Genomic DNA, 24,181 nt, shown 5'->3' with positions numbered 1-24,181 from the left:
CATTTTTTCCAACAAAGTTAAATCCCTCTGTACATCCTTACTTTGGTTGCATGAGGAGAACTTTTTTCATGACTTCTGAGATTCTGTCATTGGCTAGGAAGCTGTCCTGTACATTGACACTGTTTCCTACGTCTGTGGACTGGTGGCTTTCCTTGACGGGTGTTCGTGGAGAATTTCTGGAGCGTGGAGAAGGCGGAATATCCGCAGAGGGAAGTGGAGAGGACGGAATGTGACCAGCACTGGCAGGACGGAGCCTCTGAAATACAAACTCATTAATTAAATAATGTGCATATACTTTACACTTTGTTATACAGGTTGAGGATTTTCTTAGTCTAAAACATCTTGATCTTGCCTCTTGATATTGGTAAATAGGAAAAGGGAAAATATTGACAATTACATTTAACTTCATCTCAAACTGTGACATCAATAATTTGAATACCAGGGATAAAAGGTGAGATGAATTGGTATTCCAAACCATTTTTCTTATCTAGTAATTTCAAACCCTCTTGAATCTACACGTTAAAGATTGATCATGCTGAATTTGAGATGAGAGTTGAATACATAAGTAATTCACTAAATTCATCAATGAAGTTTTGCAGTATTTCAAATGAACTTTTCCAGTTTCAAGGATTTTCTGTGACAGTATACCACACTGTTTACCTGTTTAGGAGTTGGTGGTAGCTTTCTAGGTGTCTCTTTCTTGAGTTTTGAGGCCTGCTCATTTTCGGCCCTCATGGCCTCTAACACTGCGGAGGCCTCTTCTTGTGAGTCTGTCACTGTCCTAGTGCTGATACGACTTGCTGACAAGGGACGGGTGGAAGGCTTCTTTTGGTCTGAAATACAGTGTATTGTACATGCATTTCAAATTGTGTAACAAACTATTCAAAAGTTATCTTAAGAGCCAAAAGGAAATTTATAGACATACCTGTAAATAATTTAATTTATTCAACATTCTTTTCTTATTCATAAAGAGTATTCCTATGTAAATTGATTCTACATCAAAAGAAAAAGAAACTAAGTTACTAACTTGTTTGAGAAGGTGCTGTGGGTTTTGGAGGCTCTTTCCTTTTTGATTTGTATTCACTTAAATCTTCATCCAGGTCTTTTTTCCTTGCAGCTGATAAATTCTTCTGGACTTTATCTATACAATTACAGTGGCAATATTATGACATGTTAGCTCCGATATCCCTTACCTTGTAATTTAACAGCTATACTTAAAGTAGCAATTTTCGCAATGAAAAAGATCCCATTTTAAGTGATGGTGATAATATTACTAAATTTGAATTTGCAATACATGTATATTATACAACTATATAAGCAGAATTATCTCCCTTAAATAGCATTCTTATGAATTTACTAAAAATAAAAATTCCTAAATACCTGAAACTCTTAAAGGGGAAAGTAGTTTAATTAGAGACTTCCCAAGATACACATTTGATAAATATGCATACTATTAAAGCATCGTGATAACCATGTATTCAACTTACTCTTGGTGGGAGGGACCTCTAGCTCTAACACAATTGTGTCTGTGGGTTTAAATGGAGAGGGTTTACATTTCTGTTTGTCTTCTAAACACACACTGTCCATAGCTGGGACCAGGTCCTCCTCAATATCCTCCTCAGGGATCGGGGAGGCCCGCTCCGACTCCCCCTCATCCTGTAAACAAACAGTGTCTTAGGTATTTTCTCTATAAACTTCAACCAACATCATTTATTTATATGCATATGGAATTCTCTGTTAGAGACTTCAACCAACATTATAACATTTACATATTCATACACTCATCTAGAAGTTACAGCATTAGAAATCACAATCTTTACTTTAAAACAGAGATTTTTTTTTCCATTACTCTGACATATAAATACATGTTTATCATTCACTCCATCCACATCATGCACAAAATTATGAGCAAAGTTACCAAAAATAAAACAAAAACAAAACACAAAGAAAATGAAAAAAAGATACAAGAGCAAGACAGTATGCTGCATACAGATTAAAAAGAAACAAATTATTTAAATTACAATTCAATTCCATCTGCCTATCAGGATCCTTATTAACTTCTGTAAAGCAAGTGTCAAAATATTGGACACATATTTATGTACTTCATGTTTAATCTTAGCAGACAATCTTGCAATATAAACATATGTTCATGCAAGTACAATGGTTATTCTTTACTCCACCTGTGAAGAGCCACTATAATCTAGGCATTCAGGAACTTCTTCTTCATCAGATAGATCCTACATTAATGCTGACATGTTATTTTGTCCTTCAAACAACTTCATCTCATAAATAATTTTTTTATAATAAACTTCATTTGTCTGTATCTGTGAAAAAACAGCATCAATACTAAATTGATGATTTATACTAATTCTTACTTACACTGCTAACTTCCTTGGCCAAACTTTCACGAATGCTTCTGTTCATTGCCAGGCTCTGTCGAAGTTTCTAAAATGACATGCATAATACAATATTATCTCCCCTGTTGAATTGAATGTTTTATAAGTCCATTTACTGTGGTATTTAATAATGCATCTGAAGTTAAACTTCTACTGCATGATTATATTTCTTCCATGTTTCTATGTAGCTCATTACTTTTGTAACACAGAAATTAGGATTAGAAGGTCACTGTTGGGTAATTTCTTAAAGATGACACTTAATTAACTGCCATCTTCTACATGACTACATTTTATAAACTATTTAACTTTGTCTTAAAATTGGTCCTTATCAGGTTTTATAATCAGAAACTTCCACTAGGTCCCCACTTCCCATCTACTGCTTGCTTAAATGATTCCTGCATCATTGCCATATCTGAACAAAGCTTGATAACCCTTGACCCTTCTTACTTACTTGATCCCCTAATTGCTTAATAACCCTCTCCTTCCAAGATAGCTGAATCTCAATTCCCCTACCCCCTAATCACTGTATACATGTATGTATATGTGTATACTTAACACTGTCTATTCACCTGATTGCTATATCCCCCTCCTCCCCCATCCATCAACACACACAGAATCACACACTGCTTACCTTGACATCTGCTATACTCAGCATCAGTTTTTCATTCTCTTCTTCAGACTCTGACTCTGATTTGGGTGGTGGGGGTTTACTTTTAGCTACTTTTGGTTTTCTCTGTTGAGCAGCTGGTGCTGATTTTACTGTCCTGGAGGGTACATTCTTAGGTGGGGAAGTTTTTACTGGTGATTTTGTGAATTTGGAAGCATCAATTTCTATCTCGCTGTCAGAATCATCATCTTCACCAGCTGAATTAAACTGAAATTTATGTTCTTCACTGTTATATTGAATCAGAACACAATAAATTTCTTTTAATAAATCTCAGATTTTTCTTCCTAGTACATAAAATTAAATAATAATGATCAATTGTGATAGAGTATTTTACACCAAAAAACTCAAACAAATATATAAATTTAAATTTCCAAAAAGACTACTGTATTCTGTAATGGTAGAACAAAAAACCAGGGATTTATCTAGCTATTTTGTTTTACTACCGTTTTATATGTAAAGGGGAAAATGAGAGCCGCAGGCTCGATCTGAGCGCCGGAGGCGCGAGTATTCTAGGGGGGTTCGGGGGCATGCCCCCCCGGAAAATTTTTAAATAAATGGAGCAAAATCCTGCATTCTTAGAGCTTCTGAGGGTCATTTGTAGACCTTTACAAAGGCCACAAAAACTTCACTTTTTAGGCAAAATACTAAATAACACACACAAAAAAAATTTAACCAGGTCAGGACTTTATTTAATTTTTTCTCTAAATATCTATCACAAATCAGTTCTGTTTTTCATGTTTCACTACTAACATTGTTTTTGTTGTTACTCCAAATTCATAGTGATATAAGCTCCATCTTACTCATCTACACTTTTCTTTTTAACTCTTGCAATCGCACGCGTATCTTTCGACATCATGGACTTGGCACATGTTTACTGATCAATATCAAATAAAAGCTTGAATAATATATTCTTTCTTTTAAAAGCGTTTGAATGACTAGGATGGTAAATTAGCTGTAAAACTTCAATCGTTTCAGAACGATGTTTTAAATATTCTCCGTTTAATCGGAAAACCACCTTTTTCAAGAGGGGAAAGGTACCGTTTACCGGTAGTAAAAACGGCCTTGATAAATCCCTGAAAACAACCTTTGAGTGTTTATTGTCACCCACCTCTTCCTCACTGTCCTCAAAATCATCCTCATAGTTCCCTGTCACTATCTCTGTACAGAGAAAAAACTGACATCAGAAAATCTATGTTTGTGATGAAGGAAAACTTATCAAAACTGCCTCCCATAGTGCTATAAAATTTACATAATGTACATGTGTATACCTAAAGTGGGAATATTTAGCAAACATGTAATTTTGCTACAAACAGGGATGGTTCTGGTAATGCTACAATTAAGTGTTGCTAATATTTTAATCACGAATATGTATTTAAAAAAAAAATTTCTCTGTTATATACCTGGTGCCTTTAGGCGACATTTTTCTCCCCGCTCTGTTTTAATGTTGATTGATCCTGCTAACCAGTTCCTCCGGCGTTCACGAGCTGGAGCCGTTTTTACACGCTTTTTCTCCTCCATCTTTCTTTTCTCCTCTGCAGCTATTACTTCTAGATCTCTATGACTAATAACTCTTTTCTGAGACACATCTACAACCAGAAGTCACCGTGTAATCCTTTTAAAAATCAAATTTGTATTTACTACGGTTTCATTAATTTTTGCTCAAGGAAAATATATGGTTTGGCAAAAGATAAATTCTTTTGATAAATGTGCAACTTTGCAGACAGTTAGCTCATTCTTTTCTATCATAAATATAACATTTGTAGTTTCTTGTTTATTTAATCAACCACAAGCAGACATCTCCAGTGAGTGTGTAGTTCTAATGGTTTGTACTTATAATTAGGGATGTCAACGAGTACCCGGTTAACCGGGTACTCGATCGAACGTCCGAGTATCGAATACTAAAATCGGTACTCGGTTACTCGGATGTATATTTAAAATATTTCTAAGCTTATTTATTTATGCATTAAAATATCGGTTTTAAACGAAAAATGTTCATTGCACTTGTACATACAGTAATTAGGGTTTCCTGAGCCTCCAAATGACTGTTGTCGCCTGTGGCAGTGTTTATACAGTAATTACCGTGACCAAGCACCTGCTACCTACCTGGCTTTTCTCACCTTCGGCTGTCTTCTACCCTTATGTTTAGTTTGCTCTAATTATTTGTTTTCATTGAACATCGTTTAAGGTCTATTATGTTTAAATAAATTAGATAATTTTGTCAATTCTCCAAATTCTCGGGGAAAGAGACAGACAATATTGAATTGTTGAATGGATGCGTTTGATTACGTGCCAATTAATGCAAATGGTTGAATCCAAAGGTATTAAAAATCTTATGTCCATCGTTGTACCAAACTACAACATACCGTCTCGTAATTTTAATGAAATCAATGATCGAAAAGTGTACGAAGATCGTAAATCCGCTCCGTTAGAACTTGATCAAGTTGATACTGTACATGTAGCTCTGACGACTTATCACTTATACGTCAAACGCACTGATAGAGTTACATTACAATTAGGGTACAGATTATTTTTTTAAAAACAAAACCACTGTGAGCCATTTATGATTTTATTTCTCGTATTTATCTGATAAATAAATTGGACTTTAAAAAAATGTTAGATTGAATTTCGTCGGGCACAAAGTTGTCATAATTGTTACAACACATTAACAGGTAAGCCTCCCATCAGACCATGTGGTTTTTTTTCAATGTTTTACAGTTATCAATTAACTTGTTCATATTTATTTAGACTTTTACCGAGTACCCGGGTACTCGATCGGAAAAACGTCCGAGTAACCGAGTATTAAAAATTGACCGATTTGACATCCCTACTTATAATATATGAAGAAAGAAGTCATACTTGACTAGAAAACTTTTTGTACATTTAATGAATTGGATATTCCTTTATCTTTTAAATAAATTCAAAATTGTCTATTGAAGGAGAAGCAATCTGAAATATTTTCACATGTTTTAGTAGCTATGCCACAACACTCAAACAGAATCATAATCTAATTATTGATAGACATTTTGAGCCCTACAATCAGTATATTAATGTGATTTTGTTTACCCCCAGCAGTCTTTAGTCTCTGTCTCTCTGTTATTGGCTCTGGTGAGTCAGTTCTTTCCTCATGATGAGAAGAAACTCTCTGCTTCTGTTTTCCTGCATTGGCACCACTCACATATATAGAGAAACCTTGTTCTTTTCTTTCGTTATCAATTTGTTTCTTACTTTTCTTCCTCATTTTCTTCAGCAGTCTAAAACATAAATATAGAGTTGACAGGCGCGGATCATCATATCTAACGAGACACGAAGAGTCGAGTTTGATCTGATGATCCACACCTGTCAACAAGATGTGATACAGCTCTTTGGATCAAGTTACTGTTATAATGATAAATTTATTACACACCCACTTATAACTAGCTAAATATGGCAAAAGAAAACTTTAGAGATCAATTGTATAATATTTATCCATAAAACAAAGCATAATAACAAGGGACTTTTTAAAAAATAACGTCATGTTTCTGCGTATTACGTCATCAGTTTCAGAGAGTGGTGATATGGATTCAGAAAACCACAGTGTGGTGATCCGGAAAGTCGGATCACGACGTCACGTGATAACGTAAATTCAACAGTAAAATTGAGTGATATACATTAGGTATATAATAAATACCAGTATTTTAATTAAAAATGCTTGGAACATTTTACTTAGATCTACTTATAGAAGTCAATGCTGCAAGAAGAAAAGTACTTGTACAATTAAGAAAAATATAAATATCTTTATTTATACGTGAACAGCTATTATATTAAGACATTAAGCATCATTAATATAATGTTTGTCTGTACTTTCTCGCCTTGGGAATAAAATTGGGATAAAAAATTGGGTTGTTAAGTAGGTGTGACCCCCCTCCCCACATACACATACAATTTTAAAATTTTCAGTTAATAGAGAGCAAGCTAATATTTTTTTCAAGATGGTCTTATTTACAGATAATATTTGTATTAAAACAATTCTGTCCTTAAACAAAACTATGTAACCCTAATATCCTTGTATTAATTCTTTCCTGAAATTAATGATTTTTTAGCATACCTACATGACCTAGATAACATTTTTTACCTGTTTCTCTCCTGTAACAAAACTAGGTAATCCTCGTACCCAGGTAACACTTCTTGCATGGCGGCTTTCTACATACAAATTCAAAAAGAAAATATCAATATACAAAGCTTTTACCCAGGAAAAAAATTACATACATTAAAAAGAGAATACCATGTACAATGTATATTGTTCAATTATATCAATTCCGTGCTTACTCTAACAAAAATCATAAATAAATGTTAATTTAATATAATTTGTTTATCAGTGACAGGAACTTTTCAAACAAAGTTCCATTTTCTGCAATTTAAGTATCTGACACTCCTTATTTGCCAAAAAATCTTGCATTATAAGCTCCAATTAAAATGTATATGTTATCAGAATTTGTTTCTGTTGGAACAGTTTCTGTAAAGTCTAAAATGTATTAACAACCAGTGTAAAAATGAAATTCATTAATTTTTTTTATCACAAAGTGAGTACCCGTGAGTAGCCGTGAGATACTAAGTGTTTACAATAAGTCAATGACCACTGAAAAATCATAAGAAGGTCTCAAACTTACCTGTAAATTTCTTTTTTGTTCTTCAGAAGGAACCTTTTTCTTAGAATATCCTGACCCTATAAAACAACAGACACCTGTTGACTTTTTTGCTTACCAATGACATAACACTTATAAAATTTATGAGTTCAAAATAAAGAGTTTAAAATTAGAATTATCAATTGAATTATCAATTGTACTTGAATAAAAGTCATAACAGAGGTCCATTATACTCTTACTAAACATCATCACCAATCTTTCACAACCAATAACCTTTGTTTAATATATACTAAAGCAATTTCCATCTTTTCAGCTGTCAAAATCATGCCGACATTCGCAGGATTTTAAAGGAAAGTTGAATGGTATTTGAATAACGATCAAAATTCAGATGGAAAAAAACGGAAATAAAAGAATTGAGGTGGGGGTAAAAATTTGGGGCAGGTAGGGATGAGAATCTAGTAACAGCAAGCTCAACTGACTCAGACTAACGTGTTAGAACAGGATATTCGGAATGAAAATTGAAATCTGTACATACGTCAGGCAAATTTTCTTGTGAAACCTTCCCAGAATTCCTTAGCTACCCAATGCCCTTTACGCAAATAAATAATAGTGTAAAGCATAAAAAGCTTTCAGTTTGTAGAAATCTTTAAAAGAAATACAAAATAACTCTTCAATGTCTTTCGACAAAAATTGCTCTAGGTCTATAGTTTCAACTAGAAGCCCGGCTGTTTCCGTAAACCCTGATGAGTTCTTGAGTGACGTCACAGTCTCGATGTCTCATGCCACTTGACGCTTGAAGTGGCCGATCAACGTTTCAGGTGTATTTTTGAAGGTACAACTGCGCTCGCCCCAATGGTTACACCGTAAAAAAGATAAACCGCCAATACACCCTTGAGAACCACACCTTAGAACAAGTGGCATGAAACCCCTACTTAGACTCCAAATATCAGAAGATCTAAAATGGAAAGAACACATAAACAACATCTCAAAAAAAGCCAATTCCACCTCAGGCTTCCTAAAATGGAACTTACAACATTGCCCAAGGGAATGTAGAAAAATTGCATATATTGCACTGGTAAGATCCATTATGGAGTATGGAGCTGTCATCTGGGATCCATACACCAAACAAGAAGCAACAAAACTAGAATCCATCCAAAGAAGAGGTGCAAGATTCATAACAAAAGATTATAAATCAAGGGAAGAGGGCACAATGATAAAGGAATCCGGGATGTTTCACGCCGATTCTGTTTCGCACTGAGATGGTTCGCGCTGAGATGATTCGCGCCGATTTCGGTGCAAAACATCTCCCTTCTTTTTTTAATATTTCATTTATCTTGTAATAATTTAAGATCATGTATTAAATCTTAGATGTAAATATGTGTTGTATGCTCAAAATCATGATTTAATGATATGCGGTGACACGGGTAACGGATCGTAAATGTTAATATGGTGCCCGCGTTTTCTCAGCGTGTGTGTTCAACAATTTAATTGTAATTAGTTGGAGATCAAAAGGTTCCCCAAGCCAGCAATTATTACAGAATTACTTAATTAGATGGCGGTATGATAAAGTAACTACTATAAACCTAATTATCAGAGTGTAAAAATAATATACAATTACTAGACTATAAAAAAGTACATGTACTTCAAATAAACTTCTACAATTTAAAAAAAATTAATTAATATTCTACAAAATCTCGATACTTACATCAATATTTACAAATATTATAATACATTTAGAAAAAACCAAAAAAAAAAACGAACGAAATAAATAGCATACATTTATGTTCTTGGAGCGAAACATCACGGGGCGAACCATCTCAGCGCAAAACAGATTTGGCGCGAAACATTGCAGTGCGAACCATGCATCGGTGCGAAACATCCCGTTACCCGACAAAAATGCTCAAAGACCTTGACCTTCCCTTACTAGAAACAAGACGTCAACAACAACGTCTGATCTTTTTCTATAAAGTGGTTGAGGGGCAGATACCAGCCACTGCACCCAGTCAATACATTAAATTTCAAAAACAGAAAAGAAACATCAGACCCAAACTGTACGAAGTTTACCAAACATCAAACATAATATATAGTAGGATAAGAAACAACAGCAGAGCAGTAGAAATACCTGACGCAAAGACAGACCAAGTTAAGAACTCGTTCTTTGTGCATACTGATATAGAGTGGAACCATCTTGCTACCTTAGGTAAAGGCAATCCGAATATCACCTAAATGATTAAAATCAAAGTTCTTGTCCGGTTTACTAACTATAAGCATAAGCAATGTTTTACTGGGTTCTGTTTTTAGGATTCAAAATTAAAAATTGGATGTGGTATACATGTAATTCATTTGAATTTGTTCCCCTTTTGAAAAATTCTCTTTAGAAATCACTTACTATCCATTACTGCGTTTGCTTCGTTGCTTAAATCTGTTTTTTATGACTTCAACTTGTTGCTGTTTTGGATAGTTTACATTGACATTCCTCCATTGAAAAATGTTTGCAAGATGCGCCTGCGCATGAAGGAGATAATCAGGGTCAAATTTCTTCTGTTATATTGATGTCAATGCTGCTTATTTCAAGCGTTTATTTGATTTTAGGAAACCGATGATGTATGAAACATGGAATCCCGGGAAAACAAGCAAGAACAAAATATTGGACACAACCATTTGTGTAGTGACAAAGTCTTATGGTAATATGAACCATTTAGTTGAAGTTTTTAACTTTACAGTGCAGTGTACATTTACTTAGTCGAATAGTCTGATTGTAAAGTTCTTTGTTCGTCCTTATATTTAGTACATGTGTGCTTACATTGGCATGATAGCCTAGGGAACATTCCCTTCAGAGAAATAGGCAGGCACATTTAGTCTACAACCATGGCTTAAGTCTGACCATCTCTAAAGAACTGAAGGTAACGTAGTGCCAATGAAAAGTGTTTCTGACAAGTAAATTTTTGCCATTGTTACTCCTAGTTCGACAAGTGTTGATTTTTGGGGACACACTGAAGTTGGATGAACACTAATCAAACATTATAAGCCTCCCCCAAACTCTAAGATCAAGGTCAAAATTGTTGGTGTCTAAAGGAAGGTGTTGTCACAAGGAATAGACCTGTGAAATATGAAAACCCCAGTTCAAACATTATGGTTATTATACTCAAGGTTAAAGTTTTATAAAGTAGGCCAAAGTCTAAGGACAAGGTCAAAAGATCAATTTTTTTTTAAACAAATGAAAAGGTCTAGTCACAGTTTATTTAAATATGAAGTATGAAAACCCTAGCGCTAACAATTCAAAAAGTTATGCTATGGTTAAAATTTTTGGTAAAAGTGGGTCAAACTCCAAGGTCAAGGTCATGAGGTCAAATTTGGTGGTACCAAAAGAAAGGTTTTGTCAAAAGGAATAGGAAATAATAAAACAATAGTTCCACCCACTCACAAGTTATGGGCATGGTTTAAGTTTTTTTGACAGACAAACAGCTAAACATACAGAGGGGTGGAGACAGGGCAAAACTATATACCCTCAAATCTTTGATTACTGGGGCATAAAAACCCAAGATTTATTGTTTCCTTTGTATAATTTGTTAACCTGACAAATAGTATAAATGATTTATTCTTGTTCAAATGACCTACATGAGAACTAGGAATGTATACAGAGGTCAGTCCTCACTTTTTTGTATAATTTGTTTCAGTGATGAAGAACTTTTCAAGCACAGGAAGCCAACAGACAAGACAGTTCCCCAGCGGGGAGGGGATAAGGATTTCTCACCGGATGATTCCTGGCTCCAGGCCAAAAGACTGGAAAAGTTTTATGAAGAAAGAAGAGCTGTATTAGCAGAACCAAGGGTAGAAAGAATGTGAGTCAACACTCAAATGAGCAAAAAATGTGACAAGGAAAAAAATTATAATTATTATACTAAGCTGATACTTACTGCTCAAAATATTTACAGGGTAGTATGATCATTCAGTATATTTTAGGTGGCGAGTCAAAGGACTATACTGTGTCTTTGCAGTGTGTCTTCTCTTTTGTGCTTCAATGTTGTTATTTGTCTTAACTGATGTCATAATCAAATATGGACACAAGGAAAAAGTAAAAACTTATGCTTCTTGAAGTGGTTATTTGGACAATTTTTAGAGGGAAGTTTTAACTTTTAAAATCATTGTGTACAATTTATTTTGTAGTGGGAGTCTTGTTACTGGGGAATGGAATCCACAGTTGCAGCTTGTGGAGCTGCACAAGGAAATGGTAAAAAGCAGCAAATGTATTACATAAGGAAGAAATGGTATAAATAGCTATAAATGTATATGACAGTAGGAGGAAAAGTAAATTGTTACAAATGTATTTATTACGTACATTGGACTAGGGAGGAAATAATAAATACAAATAAAGAAATGGTAAATTACTTCAAATGTATTTACATGAGGAGGTAAGATAAATAGCCACAGCAAATAATATATATTACATGAGGCAAAATAACATCATAGCAATAATTAACATACATAAATTACATATAAAGTAAGAGAGTAACATTTATTTTGCACCAGGGTAAAAGGTTAAATGTTTACAAAACATATTGTATTAGGAGGAAATTTTACATAAAAAACATATGTCATATTTGTAGTAAATAAAAAATGACATTTTATTACATTTGGAACATTTCATGGTTTAAAGAGAAGGTCAAGATTCTTGATATCACAATTCTGATAAAAAAAAATACATTTGATAATAAGATGGACAATGTTTAGGAAATGTTTCTTTAGATTTTAGGGTCTTTTCATTAATTCCAAGGTTAGTGAAACTTTGTACACAGGTCAACTACAACAAACTTAATCATGTTAATACAGCTGTAATTCTATTTACTGCTTTTGATTTCAATAAATAGAATTGCTATTGTTACTTAATTTTTGTCTGATTTCAGTAAAACTTGCATTTGGTTCATGAACATACTTGAAGTAAACTTCACCAAGATACATAATTTGCAAAATATATTTGTAAATGGTGTTGCAATGAATACTGAAAAATAGAAATTTTTGTTCCTATTGTTCATTACTTGATGAACTATATATAGTTTAAAACATTGGTCTTTTGTAGGGTAAATTTTGGTCCTGTATGGGGTTCTCAGACAAAAGCAGGAAATGGTTGTACCCAGAGGAGGCACTGTTTTTGATGGAAACGGTGTGTACTAATGTAATGAAACTTGCTTATCAGGAGTTTATGGGGATATCAATAATTCATATCTACATCTATGAAATTCATTGTAAATCATACAAAAGTATGTGTATTTACATTTGCAAAAACTATGTTACAGAATGTACTTGACAGATTTTAAAATTAATTCTGACTTTGAGCTTAGAACTTCATGTACGGGAAAATGAGTTCTTCATAGGCAAGCAAAATAATTTGACAGTATGTAACATAGAGTAGAAATGTTTATGTAAAGGATTCTAATTTTTTTTTTACAATGTCTTTGATTCAATGTCAAGTCCATTTAGACGGACAATGAAAAATTTATTCCTAGCTTCCTGATGTGTAACTGTGTAACATTTTAAGTTGTTTTACTTTGTGAGAAATAATTTGGAGGACATATTGAATTGATGACTATTTTCAAATTTGTAGAACACTTTAGAAGTGTGTTATAAAGGATTACCTGTCAGTATTCAACAAGCTTACACAGAATTCCTGAAAAATTTCCGATTTGAGGAGTACCTAGTTTATGCTCATCTTAGAAGGATTGGATATGTGGTGCTTCGTCATCAGGGGAGGTAAGACATGTCATGGCACAACTTTGTGGAGAAACAGACAGACAGACGGTCAGGGCAAACACTATAAACCCCCCCAAAACTGTTTTTTATTCAGTTGTTTATTTGATACCAACACTGCAATGCATAGATTTCTCCCAGTGAAGTGTATTGAAGACTGATAAGAAATTCTCTCTAGAAAGATAGTTACACAAAACTTTCTATTGCTTGGAAACAGGTTTAAGCATAAATCTGTTTTTTTTCTTATATTTTAAGGTTGTTGAGTACTAAGTATGAACGGATGATTAAGCTGGACAAGCATATCAACCTAAAAAAGAGAAAGAAGACTCAGGTTACAGCAACAAAAAATAAAGAGACAGCAGATACACCACAGAAAAAAGTCAGACTCTCTGATAATGGGGAGTCTTCTGAAGATTCAAAGACACAACTGAGAGAAATTCCTAATACATGTAAGCCCATGGAGGACGACGCATCTGATTCAGTTGTAGAGTCAGATGACCTGGAGAACAAACATATAGGTGTAAAGGGTAGACTTGATAATTTAACAGTTAAAGAAAAGGAGAAAAAGAATTTTCAAGCAACTGGGGTAGGTCAAGTTCAGCAAAACTTTGAAGAATCCATGGGCAACAACAGCAATGATGTTGATATTGGGGAAAAGGATGGAGAATGTAAAGCCACTAGATACAGTGTGTGGAATTTTGAGGAGATAAAGTTCCCTGATATAAGTGATATTGACAGTTTTGCTGATCTTCAGCTGGAGGAAATTCCACAGAGATATCTACCAGAAGGAATCCCTCCATTATCTAGGGTTAAGGTTGATGTAGAACAATTCTTCAAGCAGAGAACACAATCACAGAAATTTCAAAATTCCAAAGTAAAATATGGACAGGATCTTGATTTTTTTGACTTGACTTTTTCCTGTGATGTGGTTCAACCTGTCAAAAAAGTATCGGCCTCTAACTGGAGAGAGTACAAGGAGAAAATGCTGGAAACTGTGAAGGGAGAGAACTTCATTTCTCCAGTGGAACATCTCTGGATGGACGAAGTTACCCCCCTTGTAAGACCAGGAGATGCTAAAAACACAAGTAATTCATTCAATTATTCATATAATAAGTTTTTTTGAAATAATTTTCTCCTAATGCCATAAATTTTATTCTTAGATATGCAAAAAAATGTGTATGTGGATTTTTTTTTCATCTGCAGTTTCAGTATTGGAAAAGCTCAAAGTGATTCAAACATGGGATAATAAATCAGTTTCTTCAAACAAGTGAGTCAGATTTGTTTAAAGCCAATTATAATTACCAACGCAGATTGGTAGTTGATAGAGATATTTTACTAATGTGTTTCAAGATTTATGCCCTGTTCACACGGAGAGTTTAATTCAAATTAAACATAAGTTAATGCGAATTAGATTTGAATCTCGTCGACACAGAGAGATTAATGCATTAGTTTAATTTGAATTAATTTACTGCACATAAATTTACTTCGCATTAGCTCCGCGTGAATGCCAATCAAAGCTAATTTGAGTTAAATTTTGACACATGCGTAAAGGCAAAATTAAGTCCAATGCCACTTGAGAGTGGTCAGGTTTAGGTACTTGTGCCATTTTAAAATGTGAAAAACTAGGGAAAATTGTGTTAATCACTAAAATGTGTATACAGACACTTTGACTTTATGTCAAATGGATCTGCTCTGCAATAAAGTGATGTGATTTACAAAGGAATTCATAATTGCCTTACTGAATAGCCTTATTGTAGAAATGAAAATTTAATTTGCATTAGTTTACTTTGCCAGAGCTCCAGATAATTTTTTACCCCAAAGTGTATTTACTCCCTGATTTTCAAATCAATGCAGATTTTGATTTTCAGCAAAATGATTGAAGAGTATTTTGTTTATATAGAAATGTTTTGACCTTTATTTTGAGCTTGTAATCAAAGTATGAGTTTTTGAAGAGGGAAAAAACTTCAAAGGTCAGTTCCTGCATTTATTTAAATAAATTTTGTAAATAACAACAAGACTTTGGACTAAGATTTTATTTTTTGAAAAGGAAGATTATACAGTAGGTCAAGGTACACTGTAAGATAGAGTCAGAGACACAGATAATTTTTCCTTCATTTAAAGATATCGTATCAAGAGTAAACTGAAAGAATCTTCGTTAATATGGTAAGTTGAGAGAGATGAAAAATTGGCTATGAATCCATAATAAAAAAAAGGTTATGCCTAGTGCATAGTCTCTCTACATGGAAATTGATTTTAATTTAAATCTCCGATTCTTCCTCCCGAAATGGAGATCATCGTCGTCATTACTAGAATATTCCTGGTCACTAAAAGGCTTTTTAAATCTGTACTTCGTTTTGAGAAAAATCAAACACTGAGTTAACCTCAATTCGTATCATTAATTAAGTCGTACCTGTATTCTTCAACTTGTACGCAGTACTTTCGTGGTGTAATGCGTATCTATGATTGCTAATGCGTAATTGTATGCTCTATTTTAATTTTCAATGCGTATTTTGTAAAATTTAATGCGTATTTCTGCAAATACGCACCTTCTCTGGAGCTGTGCTTTGCTTTAGATGTTGTGTGAATGCAATTTAATTTGCATAATTTTGATTCGCATTATTTTACTTCACATTAATTTGCTGCAAATTAAACTCTCCATGTGAACAGGGCATTCAAGTATGTTTTTGATTTAAATTGAAGCACTGCAGCAAAACCAGAAATTCCAAAGGTCTCATATGATGTATACAAGCCTGATGCAAAGTTTAGGAAGTCTAATCCAGGAGTACCTGATCACAGAATCTGTGTTGTGGGGTAATCTTTATTGGCATTTCTACATTATTTTTTTTCTTTAAAATTTAGTACCTTCCTTATTAACTCTATATAAAAATGTTTAAAAAAAATTATCTTGAAAAGGTACCATTGCATGGAAGTAATGTAAAGGAGATTATTGATGTATATTTACCATAAAGTTTAATTTGGTAAAAATATATTTTGTTCATAGATATCATTGAATTAATACTGCAAGGATGATGTGTAATAAAGAATTATTTTAACATACTGTATAAGTGGAAATTTTAGCGAGACGCAAATTTAGCGATTTCAACCTAACTGTGGTATTTTATTAGGTCACCTGAGTAAACTCAGGTGACCTATTGTTATCTGTTTTCGTCCGTCATCGTGAATTGTCCGTTAACATTTGAACATTTTCAGCTTCTTCTCTGCAACCACTGAACCAATTTCAACCAAATTTGGCACAAAGCATCTATGGGTGAAGGGGAACAAAAATTGTGAATTTCATGGTCCCTGCCCCCCTGGGGGGTGGGGCAAAAACCACTAAAATTAATGCAATCTTTAAAAATCTTCTTCTTTACTCCTGGACATCAAGCAGTCAAACTGTTTGCATGATTGTAATCAGCATTGAGTCCTCTACCAAAATTATGAAATTCATGGCCCTGGAGTCAGGGGTTCTATTGCTAGGGCGGGGCTATATAAGTATATAGTGAAAATGCATTATTTCTTTGAAATTCTTCTTCTCTGCTCCTGGGTATTTAATAAACTAACTAAGTGCACAGTTATGATGAGCAAGAGTGCCTCTACCAAAATTGTGAATTTATGGCCCAGGGTCAGGGGTTCTGGTGTTAGGGCGGGGCTCTATAGATTATATAGTGAAAATTCATGAATTCTTTGAAAATCTTCTTCTCTGCTCTTGGGTATTAAATAAACTAACTAAGTACATAGTTATGATGAGCAAGAGTGCCTCTACCAAAATTGTGAATTTTATGGCCCTAGGGTCAGGGGTTCTGGTGTTAGGGCGGGGCTCTATTGATTATATAGTGAAAATACATGAATTTTATGAAAAGCTTCTCTGCTCCTGGGTATTAAATAAACTAACTAAGTGCATAGTTATGATGAGCAAGAGTACCTCTACCAAAATTGTGAATTTTATGGCCCCAGGGTCAGGGTTCGGGTGTTAGGGCAGGGCTCTATTGATTATATAATGAAAATACATGAAATCTTTGAAAAAATTTCTTTTCTGCTCCTAGGAATTAAATAAACTAAGTACATAGTTATGATGAGCAAGAATACCTCTTCCAAAATTTTGATTTTATGGCCCTAGGGTCAGGGGTTCTAGTGATAGGGCGGAGCTCTATTGATTATATAGTGAAAATACATTAAATCTTTGAAAATTTTCTTCTCTGCTCTTGGGTATTAAGCAGATGAACTACCTATGTGATTATGATGAGCAAGGACCCAATCTTCCAGAATTGTGAATTTCAAGGCCCCAGGGTCAGGGGGTACCATGGGGGGGGGGGTACTTATACACTGAAACTGGATGAATTGTTTGAGATCTGCTCCTTGGTATTAATCAAATATTTTTGAAAAGCAAGGGTGCTTTTTCAAAAATTGTGCAATGTGTGGATCTAGGCCTAAGGGTCAGGGGTTCATGTGTGATAGGGGCATTACTGATTATTGCTGAATATTACTGATACTTACAAACTAAGCAACTGCTAAGTGTATTGTTATGATGATCAATGGTGCCTCTTTCAAAATTGTGAACGCCATAGCATCTGGCTTAAAACATGAATCAAATTAAATCACTGGAAAGTTGTTGCATAATGCTCAGGTGACCTATAAGGCCCATGGGCCTTTTGTTTTAGTGAGAAGTAATTTTAGCGATTTTTAAATGCTAACTATAGAAGCTATTACAAATAATACGCAATTAATTTTTAGCGATATTAAATCTTAGTGATGTTAGCACCCTCGCTAATAATGCCAAAATATATATATATATATATATATATATATTTATAAATATATATTTTTTTATATATGAAACCTAGTGCACATGCTCTCAAACTAAAAAGATTTCATGAAATAAATCTCAGAATAGTACCAGTGTGAATTTATACAACGTAAATCAATGTTTTTCAGAAGTGATGAAGACCCTCCATCCTTGTCCACTTTGACCTCCATCTTTAGTTACTATGATGATGAGGTTCCGCTTCACTGGGCAGTTGTAGATGAAGGAGAAATTGCATTTTACTCTTTTAGCCAAATTTCCCTTCCAACACAAGTCTTCATGGGCTAAATTGACCTGTTATATCTTCTTCTTCTTTTTATACCCCCCGCAAACGAAGTTTAGGGGGGGTATATTGGAATCACCATGTCCGTCTGTCCGTCTGTCTGTCTGTCTGTAGACGAGATTTTGTCCGGACCATTACTCAGAAACTATTGGAAGGATTTGTCTGAAAATTTGTACACATATTATTCACCATATGAAGTTGTGCACCTGATATTTTCATCTTGATTGGATTATTATTTTGAATTTTACAGGTGTTTTTTCATTTTTATTTTGTGGTTTTGTCTGGACCGTTTCTCATAAACTATTGCAAGGATTAATCTGAAAATTTGTACACTTATTATTCACCATATGAAGGTGTGCACCTGGAATTTTCAACTCTTTTTGTTAATTTTTTTTGCATTTTACAGGTTTTATTTTTTATTTTAATTGACTTGTTCATTTTGGGTTCATGTATAAGGTTTGAGATATAGAATCTAGAATATCTGTTCAAAAATACTACAGCTTAAAACTACTCATAAAAACTTAAAAAAAGAAACATCATAAAGTGTTAAAAACAGTTTTTACATTGCACAGAAGATAATGTAATTTCATTTGTCTCTTGGGAATAATGACTGGACATGCATCCAGTTAAAGATAAATTAATGAGTTTGGTGTTGGAAGTTGTTAAGGCATATCTCTTATCAAGTGTGTGTGTTATCTATCTCCAGGGAATAAGGCACAAGAATTAAAGATCTCTCTTCTCTTATTCTCTTAATTGTAATTTATTGTCTGTCAAAGCACTTCATTACTGGATGACCAGCTCTTTATTTTCAAAATGCATTTCAAATTGATATATCAAGATTAATTTGATTTTGTATAATGGTTTTTTTCAACAATCAGTTTGCAGAGTGACGTAACACATAATTGCAATATATTTTTTTAATGCAGTAATAAAAAAAAAATAAAATGAAAAAATTAAAACGAAATGTTACAATGGAATTACAATGTATTAGTTTTGATGTTTCATTTGGTTGCACCTTTGTTTCATTCATTAAGAAACATGATGAGCAATTGTATTTCACTGCAATTTTTTGTAAGTAAATTGTGAACACCTCTAGATCCATAAAGTATTTTTGAATTGGCACCTTCTCTGAAAAACCCAGCGGGGGGTATTTGTCCCTATTGGACAGTTCTAGTTCTTTTTTTTTTTGGAAATTAAACAAAATAAAAAACAAATAACGATAAAAATATGTTTGTTTTTGGTTGTTTGTAACAGAGACTACAGTTATGATGTCTTGGACGAGACTGCAGCTCTAGAAGTTTACAGTTAAAATATATATATTAGCAATTTAGTATTTTTTCCAAGTTTGTAATGAATGTTGTCTTTAAGATACTTTTAGGCAAAGTCCCACTATTTACTAATTCTAGTAGTGTGCTTCCTTACATTTATGTATGTTACGCCCCCTCCCGTTTTTAAATTCAAAAAATTAATTTCGTAAAGAAATTTGGATAAAAATTTCTTTAAGTTCCAAAGTCGAATTCTCATCTATTAAGCTGCATTGTTAGATTTCTGTCCCTCTGCGGGACCCTTGCTGACAGATCTGTTTCTAGCTGGAACAATATGAAACATACTAGCAGAAGCATCTTCCATGCTCCTGTGATACGAAAGTACTTGACCCTGGGTCGACGCCAGTTTTATATTCCCCCAATTCCAACTTCGTTGCGGTGAGCTAAAACTAAAACATATTTCGTAATCTACAGAAACCATACCTGGTATAATATTTTATAATTCCATTTTTTAAATCAGAGGTTACCCTCTATTCAAAATATTGGGAAAAATAGGTTAAAGTTTGACTTGTTTTAGTTTTAGGAAAAATATTTATATGGATTAGCAGTGGTTATTTTCATTCATATATCGACTCGATATACCAGTATCCAAGTGAGCTTGAAATTTTAAAAAAATGCTAAATAGTCCATTTCATATTTGGATATTTTACTAGAAAATGCGTTAATAGTAAAAACAGCTTTATGATAAACGTGTTGATTTCACCTTCGTTAACTTTCCTTACTTATACTCTTAGCATCTGCAAATGGTCAGTTGACTCGATATGCAAGAGGATGTTCTACGTATGAGCAATTTCTAAACAGGGCAAGCTATTGACAAACAATTGGATGAAACAAAGAAAAAACGACAGTGATACAGTCATCATTTCGCATGTTTTTTTGGTCGATGCAATGACCTTGTCAGCATTAATACTGTGCCAAAGGAAATTGTCCAATCTAATCTTAAGACCATCATTTATACACTGAATAGCTGCAGAACTGTAGCTCTCCGAAAAATATAATTTGGCAGAGAGAGCTACAGTGTCACCCATTGAAAAAAACTGTATATTTATTGTGCACAGAAAGTTGCGCTTGGTTCTGGATTAATTCTCTCAAATTCTTATTTCAAGTGCCAGAAAGCTTGATTGATATTAATTCCTAAACTCTTCTATCAAGTATTCTCGTAGTTGACATATGCACAAAGCACGTTGGACGGAATTATCTTGCAAACCAAAATGGCAGTATAAATGACGAAATTTTCGATGATCTCCATTTCAGGGCCAGGAGGGCTATAAACAACAATTATAATGATTTTTTGTTGTTGTAGAAACAGTGAAAGAATATGTTAGGAGCACACGATTAGTAATATTTTGAGATGACATTATTAAAAACATGAAGAAATAAAAATCGTGAAACAGCGCACTTTTTTGTGCGCAATAAATATACAGGTTTTTTTTTCAATGGGTGGCACTGTAGCTCTCCGGTCTTTCAGTATTTTTTTTTTCGGAGAGCTACAGTTCTGCACTGAACTGTTTCTTTTTTCCAGTTTATAATTGGCAAGAAGCACACGGCGGGTGTGGCCATTTCACGTTTGGCAGGAGATGCTAACTCCTCTTTGGCACCTGATCCCAGGAATCTGATGTTTTTAGAGGTCTGTGTTTCCTCAGCTCCAGACTTGTATTGTTTAAATGGATTGTGAGATTGGATATCGCCATATTTCATATATAGGAAAAATAGCGCAATTCGTTATGTCTTTCACTAGCCAGAAAATTACCTCGTTTTTTGATAGATACGCATTTACTTAGGGTAGAGTGATTGCATTGGCAATTAAAAAGTAAACACTTTTACTTTTTCTGACATTTCTTGAACCTTGCTCTTTCGGTTGCTTGTGATTAAATATGGAAAAAGAGATCCGATAAACATGAATCTCTGGCACATGTTTGTTCCTACACTACAAGAAAAGTTTAATAAGCGAAAATAATTCCAGTAAATGAAAAAAGAGTGAAGTTATTATCAACAGTGACTGATTAAAAAGAATACAAACAATACAAATATATGAGAGCATGAAACACGGATCCGGAAATTCCAGAGGTATATCAAGTGTTCAGGGGTAAACTTCCCCTTAAACTGGATTGGTCGGTCACTCCGACCGCCTTTAATTAACTCTGCGTATTTAGTCAGAACAGTATATGGAATTTGCAGGAGTACTTCCTATCTGTATTTCTTGCTTGTCATGTTCAAATAAAATATGGTTTAAACTAAGGTTTTGCGGACAAACAGACAAACAGGCAGACGGACGGACAGGACTAAGGCGAATCTTTGCATACGGATGCATAAAAATGCTGAAAGTAAAGGCATTGTCTTTTGAAAATGTGAATGCTACAATTAAGCAAATTTAAAGAACTGTGGCCCCACGCTTTCGGTGTCTTAATTAGTGGATGGGATGCCATTATTTATGGCATATATGTCAAATATGAACGCTCTATCGTATGTTATTCACAGTAATCACAAAAAATAATGTTTTGAAATTAGGTCACACATGAATCGAAGGTCAAGGTCAAGGGGTCAAACATCATAGCATTCAGGGAAAAAATCTTTCACAGGTATAATGCACATGTCAAAATGAAAGTCATCTCTTCTCAATCAAAGTTTATTTAGAGAGATAATTTTTTGAAAAGTATGTAAAACTTCAAGGTCAAGGGTTGAAAAAACATAAGTTAGTAAGTTAGAACGGTCTTGTCATGGGTAATATATACACATGTATAATATGAAAGGCTTGAAAGCATTATTTTTAATCTTTTAAAAGTATAAAGAACGAAGAGTAGGTAAATCTTCAAGGCCAAGGTCACGTCGTCAAAAATCATAGTCGGGCCTTGCATGTGGTTTTGTTCAACAAAGTGTGTCTTTTTCTGTGTTTTGTGCACATCTCTACAGCATCAAGTGGTTCCATGAATTTAATTTAAAGAAAAATCCGTGTGATGATAAATTAATTCAAATGATGACAGAAGGAGCAAAGAGAATACTTGGAAAACCAAGTACGAAAAAAGAGCCTATTTATAACAGTCATTTACAGCAGATTGTGAAAAAATTTGGTGCAGATCTTTCAAACCTATTCAATGTCAGGATTTGTGCAATGATGTTATTGTGTTTTGCGGGTTTTCTGCGGTACAGTGAGCTTGCTAATTTAAGAATGTCAAATATAAAATTTCACGATGCGTATATCATTTTGAATATTGAATGTGGAAAGACAGACGTTTACAAAAGAGGCAACAACGTTATTGTTTCAAAGACAGGTTCATCAACTTGTCCAGTAAAATGGCTTTTAAATTATATTGACTTGGCAAGTTGAGTTTTGATTCTGATGAATACGTTTTTAGATCTGTTAGATATTTTAAATCACAAGGAAAGTATAAGTTAGTTTCACAAAATCGTCCATTGTCATATACCAGAGCTAGGGAAATTTTTCTAGAAGCAGTAACACAGATTGGCGTGGACAGTAAAGCATTTTTTCTCTACAGTTTGAGGAGTGGGGGGGGGGGGGGGCGCCACTGCAGCATCTAACAATTGTGTGTCCGACAGGTTGATTAAAGAGCACGGCAGATGGCGTACAGATTTTGCGAAAGACGGATATATTAAGGATAGTGTTAAAACACAGACTTCTGTCTCTCTAAATTTGGGAATATAAGAAAACAGAGTTATTATTATTAATGTATTCAGTGTAAATGTATATGATTAAAATAAGTAAATGATCATAAATTTCAGAAAACATGACTTGCCCTTTGTCATGGGGTTATAGCGAGTAGCACTCCTAAAATGGTCTTTCTTGTTATTACTTATCTAGAATAGAATTAATCTATATTCGGACGAACAAAGTGAGGGAGAATATAGATAAAATTCATTTCGTTGTTTACTTGCTAAAAATACTCATAGATCACGTGACTAGGTAACTATAAATACAGCATTCTTTATCGACTCTCGCTATAACCTCGATACACGTATATTCACGCTGAAATAATGAAATTTCAGGAAAATGATTTATCCTCTGTCGAAATATAGATTTATGCAAGTTTAGTTAACTGAAGTATATGTGTAAATAATAAAATAAATATCATAAATTTGAATGTTGATTAAAGGATATAGCGCGTAGCACTCCTAAAATGGTCTTTCTTGTTATTACTTAGAATAGAATTAATTTATATTCGGACGAACAGAGTGAGGGAGAATATAAATAAGAGATATGAAAGCCCTATATCCTTCCCATTAAAAAGTTATGATCAAGGTTAAAAAAAAAATTGTGAGACGGAAAGAGTGTCCCCTCGCTTTTGCGAAAGCAAGGGACAATGATACATGAACATAAAGCTTTTTA

The 24,181-nt window shown here is 33.9% G+C and overlaps 2 protein-coding genes across 2 annotated transcripts in view; one reads left to right on the top strand and one right to left on the bottom strand.

The window, feature by feature from the left end:
• LOC134228776 (katanin-interacting protein-like) overlaps positions 1 to 10,207 on the bottom strand; it is a 38,922-nt gene extending 28,715 nt beyond the window's left edge. The window contains 13 exon segments of the mRNA XM_062710470.1: positions 42 to 256; positions 661 to 833; positions 1,028 to 1,141; positions 1,488 to 1,656; positions 2,181 to 2,237; positions 2,380 to 2,445; positions 3,028 to 3,270; positions 4,148 to 4,221; positions 4,464 to 4,649; positions 6,127 to 6,314; positions 7,175 to 7,242; positions 7,710 to 7,765; positions 10,075 to 10,207. Coding sequence (XP_062566454.1) covers positions 42 to 256; positions 661 to 833; positions 1,028 to 1,141; positions 1,488 to 1,656; positions 2,181 to 2,237; positions 2,380 to 2,445; positions 3,028 to 3,270; positions 4,148 to 4,221; positions 4,464 to 4,649; positions 6,127 to 6,314; positions 7,175 to 7,242; positions 7,710 to 7,765; positions 10,075 to 10,081 — 1,616 coding nt within the window. The 5' untranslated portion in view covers positions 10,082 to 10,207.
• Positions 10,208 to 10,281: 74 nt separating this feature from the next.
• Positions 10,282 to 18,537, top strand: LOC134228774 (tRNA-splicing endonuclease subunit Sen54-like). The gene is made up of 9 exons (XM_062710467.1): positions 10,282 to 10,369; positions 11,363 to 11,527; positions 11,853 to 11,916; positions 12,763 to 12,846; positions 13,288 to 13,433; positions 13,686 to 14,515; positions 14,634 to 14,697; positions 16,131 to 16,241; positions 18,363 to 18,537. The coding sequence occupies exons 1-9, from the start codon at positions 10,299 to 10,301 to the stop codon at positions 18,517 to 18,519; spliced, it is 1,692 nt and encodes a 563-aa protein (XP_062566451.1). The 5' UTR covers positions 10,282 to 10,298; the 3' UTR covers positions 18,520 to 18,537.
• The last annotated feature ends 5,644 nt before the right edge of the window (positions 18,538 to 24,181 follow it).

Source organism: Saccostrea cucullata, unplaced genomic scaffold, assembly GCF_032062105.1.
Source record: "Saccostrea cucullata isolate Sc308-1 unplaced genomic scaffold, CSIRO_AGI_Scuc_v1 ctg155, whole genome shotgun sequence".
NCBI classification, from domain to species: domain Eukaryota; kingdom Metazoa; phylum Mollusca; class Bivalvia; order Ostreida; family Ostreidae; genus Saccostrea; species Saccostrea cuccullata.
Note: the sequence above shows the minus strand (reverse complement) of the source record. Positions and strands in the feature narration are given on the sequence as shown.

Excerpts from the sequence above, each read along its gene's own strand:
- LOC134228774 (XM_062710467.1), top strand. The coding sequence starts at position 10,299 with ATGGAATCCCGGGAAAACAAGCAAGAACAAAATATTGGACACAACCAT. Across the intron at positions 12,847-13,287 it reads CACTGTTTTTGATGGAAACG|AACACTTTAGAAGTGTGTTA; the intron begins GTGTGTACTAAT and ends TCAAATTTGTAG. Across the intron at positions 13,434-13,685 it reads GTGCTTCGTCATCAGGGGAG|GTTGTTGAGTACTAAGTATG; the intron begins GTAAGACATGTC and ends TTATATTTTAAG.